This window comes from Eumetopias jubatus, unplaced genomic scaffold (assembly GCF_037043125.1).
Source record: "Eumetopias jubatus isolate StellerSeaLion01/CBP00866 unplaced genomic scaffold, mEumJub1_p1.0 scaffold_4, whole genome shotgun sequence".
NCBI lineage: Eukaryota > Metazoa > Chordata > Mammalia > Carnivora > Otariidae > Eumetopias > Eumetopias jubatus.
Genome location: NW_028274810.1, coordinates 150,444,697 through 150,462,361, shown reverse-complemented (window position 1 = coordinate 150,462,361; position 17,665 = coordinate 150,444,697). Strand labels below are relative to the sequence as shown.

The 17,665-nt window shown below is 35.0% G+C and overlaps 1 protein-coding gene across 1 annotated transcript in view; it reads right to left on the bottom strand.

Moving 5' to 3' along the window:
* Positions 1 to 17,665, bottom strand: part of TRIQK (triple QxxK/R motif containing) — a 75,759-nt gene that overhangs the window by 39,535 nt on the left and 18,559 nt on the right. Inside the window, exon 2 of the mRNA XM_028111848.2 lies at positions 2,940 to 3,021. Within this exon, the coding sequence (XP_027967649.1) occupies positions 2,940 to 3,000 (61 nt within the window). The 5' untranslated portion in view covers positions 3,001 to 3,021. The remainder of the gene's footprint in view (positions 1 to 2,939; positions 3,022 to 17,665) is intronic.

The window sequence follows — 17,665 nt, the reverse complement described above, 5'->3', positions numbered from 1 at the left end:
GAAAAACTAATGAATCATGGTAAAAAAAAGCCATGAATTCTATGTGTAGTATTCCCCTAGCGCTGGGGTTCTCCCATTCTCCTTGATCAGTAAACTTGGTCTTGGCTGGCTGTTCGTTCTGATCTTCTGGGGGAGGGTCCTGTTGCCGTGGTTTCCAAATGTCTTTGCAGGAGGTGGAATTGCCCCGCCCTTGTTGGTCCGGGCTAAGCAATCTGCTCGGGTTTGCTCTCGGGTGCTTTTGTTCCCTGCAAGCTTTCCAGTCAATGGTTTGATCCCCATTCAGCTGAATTCCTGGGACCAGGCGAAATCCAGGTCTCCTACTCCTCCGCCATCTTGCTCCGCCTCCCTCCAGAAAGTGGTCGCTTTTCTGTTCAGAGAGTTGTTGCTATTCTTCTCTTAGATCTCCTGTTGAGTGCGTAGGTGTTCAGAATGGTTTGATCCCTATTCAGCTGAGTTCCTGAGACCAGACGAAATCCAGGTCTCCTATCCGCCATCTTGCTCTGCCCTGTATATTTCTTTTTTTTTTTACCACCAATACTGAGGTATCTCTTCAAGATAATTATGTCTGATTTATTCCCTCCTCACATTTTTTATCAGATTGGGAAACATCTGCATAGGACTCCATTTAAGATCTATCATCATTAGTATGAGTTCAGGCTTGTGGTACTTTCTAACTCTGATATGGAAAATCAGATAATGCTTCCTTGAGAAAATCCTCGAATTAGTTAATATCTTAATTAGTTAGTCTGTATTAATTAACTAGTCAATATCTTTTCTATTTCATTTCTCTGTCTTTACAAAACCTTACATATATCATAATATTCTATAGTATATGCATAAGAACCTTAAGACTGCAGTGCATTATCCTTAAAAGTAGTGAACAAAGTATACCATCACTCTTTTACTTTTAATATATTGTGTTAGATTATGATTACTGTATTTGCAAAGTACACACAGGATAACTCATATCCATGCAACACTGTAGTTTACAAACTGGTCTGACACTTCTCATGACTCTCCAAAGAACCTTGTGAGACAGGTGGATCTTGTGGAGCTAGTATTTTCAAGAGGAAGTAAAATAGGAAAGAGAACTTTGTATGGGAATATAATGCATATCACAGCACCCTCTAAACAATTTAGTATAAGAACAGGGCTGAGGCCTCACAATTATATTACTTTGTCTCACCCTTCCTTGGCTCTAATAAATATGAATAGAACTAAATAAAAGATATGTCATGTTTATTTATAATACAGAAGACTTTAGATTTTAATGTCTATTCTCCAAAGTTGATTATTAGATAAAAATTTCAATAACAAACTTTGCAGGGTTTTTTTTTAGAAAAAATTCATCTATGGTGATAGAAATCAGAACAGTGGTTGCATATGGAGGTAGGTAGAGACTGACTGGAAGCAGATATGAAGAATTACCTGAGAAAATGGAAATGTTTCTATTTTGATTGGCGTTTCTGGTTACACAGGTATTTACGCTTGTCAAAATTCTAAGAATTGTATATTTAAGAGTTGAATTGTGAACTGATCCCTGATATGGCTATTCTTTACGTGGTTAGCATATCCCATTTCATCAGAGGCTTTAATCTGATAAGTCAGTCCTGTTTAAACACATAAATAACATAACAATCCACACTATTTATTCATCAGGTATCCTATAAGTGAAGGAAGGTAGAATATACCAAAAAAATATCAAACATCATAAACCATCCCTCAGGAAATTTAATCAGTTAGAAATACTTTTTTTTAATTTGCTTTTATCTGACTACCAGTTAGATGAGTTAGATCATTTTGTAAGGCTCTTTTGATTTCATTTTTCTATTGTAATAGTTGTTTGTTTTGTTTTTATTTTGTTTATTCAGAGTTCCTCTTTCATGAATTGCCTCTTCATGTTTTGTACCCATTTTACTATTGGGTTTCCAGACTACCTTATTTATTTATAGTAGGACTTTATTTTTCTAAATATATATATGTCTTTAATTGGTTATATAAATTCTAAATATTCTTTTCATTTTGCATCTCTTTTGTTTTACAGAAATATCTTTACGGAGTGCACCTTATATATCACATGTATAAAATATGTATATACTCTTGGTATCAATAATTTCTACTTTTTTTCTGACTTCTATTGTAACTTCTCTGTTTATCCTTCAGTGTTTTAGAAGAGGTTTTTTATTAATTGTTATTTTTTTTATTTCCAAAGAAGTGGGAACGGGTGGGAATGAGTAGGAACACGTAAAAAGAGAGGGTACAGGATGGAAAAGGGAAGTTACCTTTTTTGCTTCTAACCGATTTCTAATTTACTAACCTTTGCTCAAAGTTGTAGTTCTAGGATACAGATTCTTTAAAACTGGGGGGACTTGGTTTGTAACTCTGTATGTGGGTAATTTTTTATAAATACTCCATGTAACCTTGAAAAAATGGGTAGAAAATCCTGTACTTAGAGCACAGTATAAAATAGGTAAGTTTCCTGTTATTTATGTACGTTGACTAGTGGACTTTTCTCTAGTCCATCATTTTATTAAAGTAAAATTTTAAAGAAGAATTTCAGGCTTATCAAATTATTGTCATTGAGTCAACAAAATTAAAAGTTTTTACATGGATAAAAATAAATGATTTAATAGATGATAACACTAAAAATATTTACCATATAAATGCATCTAGCCTTAAGAAAAATAATAAAATGCATTTTTGCTTTTATTAAATTCACAAAAATTATAAGAGCTTTGAAAATCACAAGTACACGTGTATTTCTCCATTGGTAAGTAGGCTACACTTATTTTTTGCTCTTTAAAAATATATAGTCCTTCATTATTCATATTCTGTGTATCGTATGTATTAAGGAAAAGCTATTTTCTTAATATCACACATAGTTGCTTTTTTCTTTATCTTAATTCACAGGAATGTATCAAAGGGAATTCATTGCTTACCAATTTGCTTTCTGTACTGATCAACAGGAAGTTTTATAGTGGAGGCATCTTTTCTACCCATCTTTGATCTCCAAAATGCCTGCTGCAGAGAAAGAAAATAATTATGATGAAGTCCTAAAACATCAAAAGGACTATCTACAAACTTCAGGAATAATTTATTCCATAAAATTCATTTTTAAAGCAATGGGTAAAAATGTCTTTGACTTATTCCCATTAGATATCAGTAAAGAACACAAAATTCTTTCAAATAAATTATCAAGGATACAATTGCTGGTAATTAAATTTCCCAATTATTTGTTCTTGGTAACATTCATTTTATCAAGTACTATCAATACTCAATTAAACCAAACTGTTAGAGAGTATTATCTGTAAATGTGAAAATCATGTACCATTTATTCAGATGGGTTGGGGTTGTAGGCATGCTCTTGGCAGTACGTTTCTTTCCAATTACCCATTCTGTTACACAAAAAGGCTAAAGTATGAATCTCAGATGCTTTGAATCTTGTTTTAAAAAGCATGACATAGGTAACAAAAGTGCCTAAATTTGAGTTCTGGTTCTGTCTCTTCTTCCGTAAACAGTATAAATTACTACCATTTACTAATATTCTCATGCTTACTACATTATATGCACTATTTGATTCAATCCACATCTTTCAAAGCTTATTATTTTATTGAATTTAAATATGTTGCAGACATATGTGGACTTTAAGAAAAAAACAAGCAAACGGGAGAAAAGGACAGGAGACAGGGGCAAACCAAGAAACAGACCCTGAACCATGGAGAACCCACTGACGGTTCCGAGGGGAGGGGTGGGGGTAGGTGACCTAGGCGAGGGGGATCAAGGAGCGCACTTGCGATGAGCACAGGTGTTGTATGGAAGGGCTTAATCACTGTACTGTACACCTGAAACTAATATTACACTGCCAACGAACCGAAATTTAAATAAAAACTTTAAAAAATATATATGTGGCAGAGATTGCACGGTCACATGGAACTAAGCAGAAATAGTAAGAAGGGTATAAAATCTGAGGGAATTATATTTACAAGGAAATCAACTTTGTCTAAAAAAGTATGTGAATGAAAACCAATCCTTGGACCTCTAAACTTAAACCAGCAGATTGCAGCCCCCAAGGAAGGCAAACTCTGTAGATTTCGAACATCCATTTCATATGTGACCAGAAAGGAGAACCATCCAGAAGGGAAGGCCATAAAGAACAATGGACAAGGGAACTTCTCTAAAAAACCATAATTAGACTCAAGGAAGAAACTTCTGTCAGTACAATGGGCCTTCTCAGTGGCCTCACGAACAGCCGGTTTCATTATCATGCTGATCAGTGCTTCCTGTATGTTTCCCATTCTTCCCATCCTTCCCTTTCTAAATGGGACTGATTATAGGAGATGAAGCAGTTACCTTCTGCTTCACCATTAGGAAAATCTTATAGTCTGTAAACTTCAAGGAAGCATATTCCAACCTAAGAGGGAGCACTATGCCCTGGCTTGAGATCCTTGGCTTTGTCCTGGATGCAGTAAGCTGGGAACTTTAGGATCTTCCTACTAAAGAGTCAGGAAAAAGGATATGCATGGCTATTTCATGACCAGAAAGGTGGATTGTAGGAAAAATTGCTGGCTGCTTACTAAAATACATGTTCTCCTTCATTTTGTTTTGTTTTGTTTTGTTTTGTTTCCTGAGCTCACCTGACAACTTTTCCAGCCTCCTTCTATATTAGCTGTGGGCATGTGATTGAATTTCCGCCAACAGAATATGAATAAATTAGTATCTGCTACTTCCAGAACTAACCTATAAAAACTTTCCATATGTACTCACTCATCTGGCTAAAATGGAAATGGCCCCCAGAGTGATGCTGGAAATGTGATGAGGATGGCAGAGCCTGTGACTTCCTGGATCCTGAATGACTACACAAAAGAAACCTACTCAACCAACTTGTTTTTCTCTTTCACACTGCTGTGAGAACAAGAATTAACTTGTAGCATCTAAGCCTCTATACACTTTATATTTGTTTGTTACAGTAGGTAGTACCACCCTAACTAAAAGAAGTATGTATAGATGTCTCCATATAAATTATTAAACTGTAATTTTCCTAAAGAACAATATTAAGGTTCTCAAATGCCAAATGTCTTTGAAATCTGTTCAGATCAAACTGTATTGTTTATTTATATATATGGTCACACAGAACGATCCTAACGATGATACCACCCAACATAGTAAAAGGCATCCCCAAATTAATAATTACTACTTATGTGTAAAAAAATTATAAGTTCTGCTAAAAATCCATTTTTCTATAGATAATAATCTTCAGATTTAATATTACGGTAATATTTGAGAATGTGCAAAATAAGACAAAGTCAAATAAATTAAATCATCACCTCTCATAAACCATGTAGCTATCACATCTAAGATAATATAACCTTAAAATTTCAGAAATGAAACCAAGACATCACCTAACCCTATATTCTCACTTGTTATTATTCAGAACATTAATACAAGCGTCATAAAAATATCAATAGATAGGTTATAATTTATTAATATAGCAATCCATTTGCATAGTGTTTTGCATTTACTAATTGTAAAGAGGAGTCAAGTTATTTTAATCTTGATTATGTGGAGCTAGAAAAAATATAACCATTTTAGGAGAGAAGTTAGTTTAAATAAATAAATACACAGACATTATTCCCTCTTCAATTTAGTTTTGTCTGTTGCCTTTATGGAATAGCTTAAATTTTTAAAACGCAAAATACTAAGGCCACCTACCAAAACAGTCACTCACTATGCTTCCTTCAATTCCTGCTTGGTCATTTAAACCAGCATCCTAACAAAGATAACACTTTAAAAGCCAGTATTTTATTCATTCCTTACCCGTTGTAAATAAAAAAGGAAGGGATCCATAGAGAATATCTTTTCAACAAAAGGAATTAGATTTTACTTATTTTAAAATGTACTTTAAATGAACAAAGTGATACCAAAAAAAGCTAAAGAACCGAGCCCTGTACTCTATGAATTGATACTTTTTATATGTATAAAACCTGTGAATATAAAATCTTTAAAAGAACTTCAACCTAAGAGATACATTAAAGAAGAACTAGCTTTAATTTTTTGTTCCCAATGATTTTGGTGACTGACAATCCTTAACCAAAATTTCAAAAATTAAAACTTTATTCTCTGAAATTATTCTACTCCATTCTTTATTCTATTCTATTCTTTAAGCAAAATAAAATTTTACCAAATGTTGAAACAAAAAAACATCTAAAGAACACACCCATGCACAAATACCTTACATTTTATTAGCTGTAACAAACACAAGAAGGTAGAAAATATTTTACTTTCCTAATAAACACATTAAGGCTATTTTAAATGATCTAAAGAGATTCCCATTCATGTGTATGGTGCAAACTGTCAGTGCCTCAGACATCTAGAACCTCTAAAATGTTCCGACTTTTCTTTGTTCTTCAGAGCCTTGCAGTAATCATCATTCATTTCTATTGCTTTGATGGTTAGATAGCAAACTCCCAAGAAATCCAGAGAGACATTAGCACATAGAGCCGCAATTTCTAATAAGACAGCTATTTGCATACGAGATCAGCCACAATTTAAAATGTGTTGTGATAGATGCGGAAAGGGAATAACAGATTTATATTAGCATGTACAATACCAAGATTGTTTTCACAATTTAATTCCTTGGAGATTACATCTCATCACCTTCTTTTATAAAGAACACCACATTCCCTGAGGAACTAACTTGCTCTGAGACCCAGCTAAACTAAAATATGGATTAATAAGATAATATTTATTATTTATGAATTTTGCTGTAGGAATGATTTCAGATTAAATCATCAGAGAACTTTTTAACATTCCTGAAACTTGATAACACATACTTAAGGAAGAAAAAATGCTAATTTTATTTAATGCCTAAATTGCATATTAAAATACTTCATAATTAATTTTTATTTAATTAAAAATTTACACTCTTCAGGACTTTTCAGATTAAAGAGAGTGTTTTTGTATTTAATATCCTTTCTTAACCTGAATTTTATACAGCAATTTGCCACACGTATTTTTAAGTACAATATGTGACCTTTAAAAACAAACAAAGGTAGTGCAATATCCTATCACATTCCAACCCAGTTATTTCATTGCTCATTTATGCCTCTTTTATGAAATCCAGAAAGAACAAGTAAAGAAATAAGAAACCTGAAGCCTTCACATATGTCTCTGCTTCCAGAAAAAACATTCAATCCAGACTGTGACATTTAAATATAGATCAAAACACAGGTTATTAAAAAATTCAACCTATGACCACAAAAAAAAAAATCATCTCAGTTTTTAAGGCTAAAAGACCCTTCCTTAAAAAAAATTCTTACTTTAGTATGAAGTTATAAAGAGGCAGAAAAGATGTTTGGTTATGGCTGGATCAGAATTGAGAACCAATCATGAAAATAAAATCTTATGCCAGATGTTGTGATGAACAAAGTAGTGGATAAATAAAGAAGACACTTGTCCCTAATCTGATACATTCATTATTTCCAGACTGATGGTTTAAAAATTCAAAGCTGATCATGTAAGCAACATATTTAAGTCATCCAAATAATGGCCCATTTCCTAGATAAAGCAAAAACTCTTAATATACAGGACCATTAATAACACAAGTTTGTCCTGTGTTCCTTACTCATGTTCTACTGCGCTATCAAATTCAGCTTTTAGTTCCATGATTTTGACAAGCTCATTCACATTTTTATGAATTTGCTCATGCTCTACAATGTCCTTTAAATGTCATTTCCACATTCCCCCATTTGTGGAATCTATATTTTAATATTCCAGCAAGGGCACATGATTCAGATCTTCAGAGATAATTCTCCACACTTAAGGAAATGAAAAAAATAAGTTGTTTGGGAGACTATCAAAGCGTGACACAGTAGACAATGTATACTTTGACATAAATAAAACATTGAGATAAGTTATTACAAGCAGGAAAAAATTCCTATTGTGTAAAACTGGAGAGCTAACTAGTGGTCTTCTTAAGTTTTCAGGAATCAAAGTGACCATCTCATCTTCACTTTGTCAAATTAAATTCCTTTATAGCTGCAGAAAAAAAATGTCAGAACTTCAATAGGTGAAAAGGTGATTTCTAAAATCCTGATCACTAGCCAACATGACATAAAAATTCATAAAGAAAGAAACTACAAGATAGTTAGCTGTGTAACCCTAAAAAGTCATATACCAAGAAAGGAATCTTAGTTGTTGGGACTCATTCTTCAACTATGTGATGGAACTAAAATGCAGTATCAACAAACAGTGCTGGAACAACTGTATATCCTTACGGGAAAACAAAGCCCAAATTAGACCCCTATCTCACACCAATTATAAATATCAATTTAGGAACCCAGTTGAAAATAAAGCTACCATATGACCCAGCAATTGCACTACTGGGTATTTACCCCAAAGATACAAATGTAGTGATCCGAAGGGGTATGTGCACCCCAATGTTTATAGCAGTAATGTCCACAATAGCCAAACTATGGAAAGAGCCAAGATGTCCATTGACAGATGAATGGATAAAGAAGATGTGGTATATATATATATATATAATGGAATATTATGCAGCCATCAAAAGGAATGAGATCTTGCCATTTGCAACGTGGATGGAACTAGAGGGTATTATGCTGAGCAAAGTAAGTCAATCAGAGAAAGGCATGTATCATATGATCTCACTGATATGAGGAATTCTTAATCTCAGGAAACAAACTGAGGGTTGCTGGAGTGGTGGGGGGTGGGAAGGATGGGGTGGCTGGGTGATAGACATTGGGGAGGGTATGTGCTATGGTGAGCGCTGTGAATTGTGTAAGACTGTTGAATCACAGACCCGTACTTCTGAAACAAATAATACATTATATGTAAAAAAAAGAAAAGAAAAAAGAAAAGATAGTAAGAAGGGAAAAATGAATGGGGGCGATCGGAATGGGAGACAAACCATGAGAGACTATGGACTCTGAGAGACAAACTGAGGGTTCTAGAGGGGAGGGGGTTGGGGGGGATGGGTTAGCCTGGTGATGGGTATTAAAGAGGGCACGTATTCGGCTCAGGTCATGATCCTGGAGTCCCGGGATCGAGTCCCACATCGGGCTCCCTGCTCAGCGGGGAGTCTGCTTCTCCCTCTGACCCTCTTCCCTCTCATGCTCTCTGTCTCTCATTCTCTCTTTCTCAAATAAATAAATAAAATCTTTAAAAAAAAAATAAATAAAGAGGGCACGTATTGAATGGAGCATTGGGTATTATATGCAAACAATGAATCATGGAACTCTACATCAAAAACTAATGATGTAATGTATGGTGATTAACATAACATAATAAAATTTTTAAAAAAATCAATTTAGGATGGGGCACCTGGGTGGCTCAGATGGTTAAGCATCCGCCTTTGGCTCAGGTCATGATCTCAAGGTCCTGGGATCAAGTCCCATGTCTGGCTCCCTACTCAGTGGGGAGCCTGTTTCTTCTTCCTCTCCTTCTGCCCCTCCCACTGCTCATGCTCACTCTGTCTCTCTCAAATAAATAAATAAATAAAAATCAATTGAGGATAGATCATAGACCTAAACAAAAGAGCTAAAACAATAAAGCTACTAGGAAAAAAAGAGATTATCTTTATGACTTTGGAGTAGGCAAATATTTCCTAGAACACAAACAGTATACACTATAAAGAAAAGAAAAAAAGAGGATGTACTGACCTTCATCAAAATCAGTTTTTGCTCATCAAAAGACACCAGGAAGAAAAAAGAAAATATGTAATTTACAGATAGTTTGTAAATATTCATAATACCTGTATCTGAAAAAAGAACTTACATCCAGAATGTATAAAGAATTACTCAATAATATACAACATACAACCCAATAAAAAAACAGATGAAGGACTTCAACAGCAACTTCATCAAAGAAGATATACAGATGACAATAGGTACATGAAAAAGCTCAATACCATTAGTAGTCAACAAAATGCAAATTGAAATAAGAATTAAAATACCACTACACCCACTAAAATAGTTGAAATAAAGTTTTACTATACAAAATATGGGCAGGATGTGGAGCAACTGACATTGCTGATGGGAGTGTAAAATCACAACCACTTTGGAAAAATTGGCAATTTCTTACAAAGTTAACTGCCAGCAATTCTACACCTAGGTATTTATCTAAGAGAGAGAAATGCACACACCCACAAAAAAGCTTTGTACAAGGATGTTCATAGTATCTTTATTCATAATAGCCAAAAATTGGAAATAGCCCTCATGTTGATCAAGAGCAGAACTGGTAAACTGTGGTTTATTCATACAGTATAATATTACACAGAAAAAAAATACTGATAATATGCAACAATGGAGATAAATCTCAAAAAGAGTGTGCTGAGTGAAAGAAGCAATGGCTCCTTTAGACCTAAATCAAGTGAGTATTCATCAGTTTGATGTGCCCTTGTAACATCATTTAACAATGGTGATCCCTGCCTCTTCCCTGAAACACTCATTAAAACACTTGTTTCCCATGGACAAAGGAATATATAAGAGATAAGAAAGCAGATATGGAAAGCATAGACAAATCTATTACAAAATAAGTAAAGGGAAGGGGAGAGATAGGATATTACTCAGAGAGGGAGAGGTTAGGGAAGATTTTTTTGTTATACTTTGTTTTGTTTTACTCTTGAGGGCTTGTTTGTTTTTGAGTACAGATGGAAATCGGAGTCAGTCTAAATAGTAAGTAGAAGGAGCCAATAGAAAGTGAGAGGTGAAAAGACAGGAAAAAAATAAAAAAAAAACGATTTTCAAGTAGGTAGGAAGAGATAGAATTCAGTGCACACTTGAAGTAATAATCACAGCAAACTACCTCTTTCACTTTAACAGTAGAGAGGAAAAAAGGATGGGTAAGACTAATGTAAGTTTTGAGGTTTGGTAGTCCAAAGAAGTTCCACCTGGCAGCTCCACGTTCACCATGAAGTAGGAGGCATGATTATCTTCTAAGAGTGAAATAGAAGGTAGAAACTTTGGAAATTTGAGTGCAGAGGCTGGAATTTATGCTGGGGATATTTATGCAGGGGCAAAATAGAAAAGGCTGTCCAGGGAAAACAGGATTAATGAGAAACACTATGAGACCGAATTAATTTGGTAACCATGAACCCATGGTAGCATTAAGCTACATGATTGAAAAATAGCATTTTTCCCCCCGAGTGCTCAGCTGTTCACTGCTGGCTTTGGGAAGGGATAGATAGCTGGATTAAGCAAGTTCAGGTTTTCCCAGAGAGGCATGACAGAAGGGCAGTAGGGCAAAAAAGTTTAGGATACTATATAAAGTGGATAAAGTGATGTGTCGTGGCGTCTAAAACTAGAGAAGGAAGTGAAGACACCAGAAGGTATAGAGTTAAGCAGAAAGTGAACTAATTTTTGGACTTTAAAATTTGGATGAGGTCAAATAACCAAAGTTTGGGGAAGAAAAGAACTAGATTTTGTTTGACTAGAGAACTAAAGGTTATCAACAGAGAGTATGGAGTGATTGATGTTATTACTGAGATGGAGTAGGTTATGATCCAGAGTGACTAAAGCAATAGGAAAATAGCATGGCAGACAAGGAAATGAGGGTCAGGATAATACAAACATCACACATGTGGATAGTGAAGGCACCCGGGGTGGTTGAAGGATTTGGGCTAAGGCGGAAAGGCTCTAAGTTAGGAAGACGGAGGAGTGACCTGGATATCCACACTTAACAGCAATTAGGAGGTTGAGGTTACTACAGTCAAATGGAATCAACTACAAAGGAGCTGGGTTTCTTGTTTCATTTGTCTTGTTTGTTTTTATATGCATGGAAAAGTAAATGAACTAGAAGTGGCAAAAAGAAAATAAAAAGATAACAACCAGACTTTTAATCCACAGGTATGTGGAGAATTAAAGAAGAGTCTCCAGTTAAGGCTTTATGGAAATGGTGTCTTTGAGAAAAATCAGGTTTCAATGAATGTCAAGAGGTAAAAGCGATAATCAATGAAGTGCTTGAGGATGGATAGGGTTCAAGAAAGATATAAAGAAAAATAGAAGAAAGAGAATAGCAAGAGATTGGTCCAGTAAAAGAATAGAAATAAACCACAGAATAACATGGGCATAAGTGGTCGGGGGAGAACAAACAGTTAAATGTGTCATCTTGGATGGCAAATAAAGATAACAGGAATGTGTAATATTTTGAATTAGGTTATCTCAAAACTGCATTGAGTATGCCGGCCTCTTCAGGAGTCACCTGTGGCCTGGGTAAAATGAGGAAATTCCAGTCCCTCTGGAAAGGGTCAGCTGGCTGGAACTGAACAGCTCAGAAGAAAGACTCAGGTCTCTAGAATATAGTTAGGTACCAACTCACCAGGAGCAACTAGAGGCTCTAGGTCAGCATTTGTCAAAATGCTGTCCATCCAACACCAACATCAAGAGTTGTGTGGGATGCTCATTAAAATGCAGATTCCCCCATCATAGTCCTAGTGAATCAAAAGCTCAAGAGCTCAGGTCCATGAATCTTCAGGGGTTTTTTGTGGTTTTCTGTTTGTTTTTTTCTTGTTTTTTTGGCCATTAATGTTTAAGAATCACTACTTTTCTTTTTAACCAGCTTATAGATAATTCTGTGCACTAGCATTTGAGGAACGCTGCTGGAAGTAGATGGAAGGCCTCAGCAGGGACTGTGAGATCATTCACCCTCTTTGGTGGAGGCTGAATAAGACAGTATGACAAAGCTGAGGAAGCTTTTAAAAATCGGCTGAAACTTCAGACTTTTTCTAAATTCAGCAGGCGACCATAAGAGGGTATTGTGCAATGAGGTAATCAAATCAGATACTTTTTAATATGTTTAGAAAGGCTAGAAGGTTAGAAGATAATTAACAAGCTTAAAACAAATCTAGGTATTTTCCAAAGGCAATCTACTAAGAGAGCAACAACACAGCAAGTAGAAAGGAAGAGACAGTTGGTGTTTGACTTTTCAGAATTTGGGAAGAGCAGAAAGGGGGTATGAGGCAGAGGAAAAGCTGAAGATAATGGTGCGTTTAAACTTGAGTGAGGATTAAGATACAAAGTCCCAGGCCTCATTATTCAAAGATACCCAGTTGGTGAGGTGGGAGAGAGACCAAGGAAGCTGAATTTTTAACAAGCACCAACTCCCTGCCAGGATTTTCGATCTCAAGTGGTACATGGACCACACTTGGCAAAATACTTGGTTAGAGAGATGGTATGTCTTTAACAGAAATAGGTAATATAAGGAGTAATAGGGAGAAATAGATAAGGGGTAAATGGTGAGGGTAGGGGAGTATTATAAATATACATTATAAAATGTTTATAATTGCTGTAAGAGAACAAGGCTCTTGTTTTTCCTGAACCTTATAGAACTGGTTTATCTAAACATAATTGTATCACTAATTCCCTGGCCTCCATCAAAAAATACCCACAAATATTTTACTTACTTTTATTTTAATGCCTTTTTAATGCACAGATTGCTGTGGCATCTGGACACATGACATACTTGAAAACAACACATTAAATTTATACTGCCCAGAATAGACTGGGCAGAAAAGCTGCCTTGCATGTACCATCAACAATGCTCTCACTGGGGGAAGGGGGTGCTGCAGTAACAGGGTCCCATGGAATCATTTTTTTAAATTCAGAACTTTGCACGGATATCAAAGGGATAAACACTTCAAATCTGAGAAAGAGAATTTCTACCAAGTAAGTGACCATGTTCCTAACTGGAAAATGATCATTACTATTTACAGGTTTTAAATTCAGCAAAATGTGAAATGCACTTCAGTTAATTTCTTGTATTACATTTGCAAAAGGAGATAGGTTAGTTAAACTAGGATTGGTCCACGATGTAACTTTTGTCAATAAAAAGTCATTAGTGACAAAAATTAGACTATCTTTCAAATAAAGGATTTTATATAATCGCTTCTCGGCCTTTTGGCTAAGACCAAGTGAAATAAAGGATTTTATTATGTCAACTGTACTGTCAAAAATTTCTCAGGTTACAATAATATGGTACCAAATAAACAAAAGAGCAAACGCTGTGTTTCCTATTACAAAGTGCCGACAGAAGAAGAGACACATATTTGACCATATTGAAAGAGCAAAGACATCTACGATTCTAGTGTAAAACCAGTAAGGCAGGCAGTGTACACTACTGCATGCTAAGAGCTTAATGAGTCAAGACGCATGAGAAGCAAGTGTATGTTTGGCTTCAATGATCCTGAGGTAGAGAAAAGGCAGTTTTGTGTCTACTTTGACCACTAACTAATACACCTTCAGGCTGTTTTTTTCTGATGAGACAAAGAGTAATTGAAAATAGGATTATAGATCTAAAGGTCACGAGCCTTGATATTTCAATATTTATAATCCCTTTAAACTGGTTATTTTAGGAGAATCTATGAAACCCAAGATTGTTTCAATTATCATACAGATAATAAAAAGTTTTATTCTGTCCAGATGGTACCAAAAACTGGTGGCTAAAGGATGAGGGAAAACAATAAGTTCTAGATGCAAACATCTCAGATGGCATCTATTCTTATCTCTGTAATTCCTAAGTAAATATATATATATATATAATCATAATTTCTCAATATGAACTCCCTTTCCTTGGTTCTCAAGTAACATTAGCGAATTCTTATGATTCAGAGCTTTCAGTAAGTTACCACAGACAAAGGTTTACTGACAGAAAGTACATTTTTTTCTATTTAGCCCAAAGGTTTAAACACATTTCACTGGGAACGTCCAATATATCTGTGTTCAGTGTAGATGAAATGTTCTGATACACTCTAAATCTAACAAAATCACAATAACCAAGTTTGACTTATTTGAAGTTAAAAGTTTTTATTTTTCTTAGTTTGCATGTATTTCATTGAAGCAAACATGAACCAAGTTCCCCAAATATGGTCATTTTAGGACAACGTATTAACAACTTTGGGAAGTCTACTGAAAAGCTTTCCTGTGCCTTGTCGATCTCTTAAAGAGAACTTGAATATGTCATTTCCAATGTTTCTTGACCAATTTTTTTCAAATTTGCACATTATCATCTCATGAAGCCTCCATTTCATGTAAAATTTGGTGAAATAGAGGGATTATTGGAAAGCTGATTTAGAAGGATTATAAGGGAAGTGAATAGGGCTCTGGTTGATGAATAAAAGATGTCAAGAACTGGCTAAAAGACATGCTTATCAGCTCCCCAGCTTCATGTAGGATAGGAATATTCTGCCAACAGAGACCTAAAATAGGGTGACTATATAATTTACCATCCAAGCCAGAACATTTTGAGAGTGAAAGGGAACTCTGTGACACCAGATCAGCAAGTATGAACCAGGACTGTCCATGGGCCAACTCCTGCCCCAGTACACTATTGCCCTAACTATAAAGTACACAGGTACAATTCACAACACACTGTACCTCAACTAGTTTTGTCATTCATAAGGTGTTGCAGTAGAGGGAAGGAATGGCACATCTTCTGGAAAACTTACATTTCAGGAAACAAATGATTATTTTAGACAATACCCACTGCAGATATGACAATACCATGATATCAGATTGTACTGTGGGACAAACTGTCCTCATTTACGAATCTCTCTGTGACATATGGCACTACTGAGTATTTGGTCTTGAAACTAAGTTGTTGCTTTCCCAGCCAGCACTGTCCCAATTCTCCCCTTTTCCATCTTGATTTCTTTTTTACCACCTTCAATGCACTCTTCCTCAGTCTGCCTGTTAAAACACTGGTGATCCTCATACTTCATCCATTCCACATATGCTCTCCTTTGGGTATCTCATTCCCTTGAATATATGTATCAAGGGCCTATATCCCTAGCCCTGGCTTCTTTGATCATACATCAAGCATCATTCTAACTGAGTATGACCAACATGAATTTCTCATTTGTCCCAAAGACTGACTTGTTTTTCCTATGTTCTATCTCATTTATTTTCTAACTAAACTCAAGGAATTTCACAGAAGCAATGTTGTTTTCTTCTCATTGCATGTTTTCCTCAACTGGTAGTGTTAACTTTGATCACTTGATTAAGGTGATAATCTACCTGATTTCCCCACTGTGAATTTACTCTTTCCCTCTTTGTAATTAATAAGTATTTGGTTGGAGGTACTTTGAAATTATATAAAATATCCTGTTCTTCCTCAAATATGCAACTACTAGTTTAGGATTTATTGATATTTCATGCTGAATTAATTATACTCATACAGCTGTCACATGATGATTTTCTAATTTCATCATTCCTTCTACATTTATTAGCTGATATTCTATGGTATTAAAAAGTGTCTTCTTCTCCCATTTATTCATTTTTGTGTTTATAGCAATATGTACTCGTAAATTGCTGTTTTATTCAATGGGTTAAAATTTATTTATAACATTTGTTTATTTTGATGCTCAGATTGTCCTGGATTTAGCCAATGAAATGTCCTTCAAGTGATTTATATCTTTTTGACATATTGCCATCATTTTTTAAACACCTGTTATTTTCTGGCACAATAAAATATTCAAGGTTCATCTTATACCCTCCCTGATCCTGCCCTGGAATCTGCCATTTCTCCCAAGAGCTCAGTTACCTTTCAGTGAGGAATAGTATTTAGACATCAAGATCTGGGGACAGGATATGCTCCCTGCTAATGTGTGATACCATTTCCAAGCTTGTCAGTGCACAGAGCTAGGGAACATACATATTGGTGTGAAGTCAGTGCTTCCAATTTACAATCCAATGCCACACAATTCATTGTAGTTTTGCCCTTTCCACATTTATATTTGTAACTTTCTTCTCTAACAGTGACAAACCTATCAGCATTATTATCAATGAAATTTGTCATATTTACTTTTTTGTATAATATTTTGTAATAAAAAGTTAATACCTAAGATTTTTTAACTTGTAGATCTCCTAAGAAACAATGGACAAAAGCCCATGTGAACTAAATCTAACAAGTAATTAACCTATGCTAATGTAGACCAACTTGAGGGTAATAGTAATATCAAATATTAAATACCCCACAGATGTCAATCACATTATTTTATGCCTTACAGACAAGTGCTCCACTCTATGGGCAAGAAAAATGAGACTGCTCTTAAAACAACTAGGCCTATCCCTAAAGTTGACCGTGGGGTCTACTTCTCATAAGCATATGTTTGCATTCTGGAGGAATAGCTAGTGGAATAAAATCAATGTTCTCTGCAGATAAGGGTTAATGGAATTCCAACAGACAACTAAAAGTGTCATTTCAATGTACACATAAATATTCATACATAAAAAAGAAAAAGACTGCATATATTGAATTGCTAACATTCAAGATCTATAAAGATCTATATTGTGCAATTACATGTATGTATATTGATTCATCACTTAATCTAAAATTTGAAAATGATGGTTTTCACACTTTTTTTTTATTAAGCCTTTCAATTTCAGTATAGTTCACATACAGTATTATATTATTTTAGGTGTATAATATAGTGATTCAAAAATTCCCTACAATACTCAGTGCTCATCATAAGTGTACTATTTCACCCACGCCCCTAACCACCTCCCCTCTGGTAACTGTCAGTTTGTGCTTTATAATTCAGAGTCTGATTTTTGGTTTCTCTCTCTCTTTCTTTTTTCCCTTTGCTCATGTGTTTTGTTTCTTAAATTCCACATTTGAGTGAAATAATATGGTATTTCTTTCCCTGACTGACTTACTT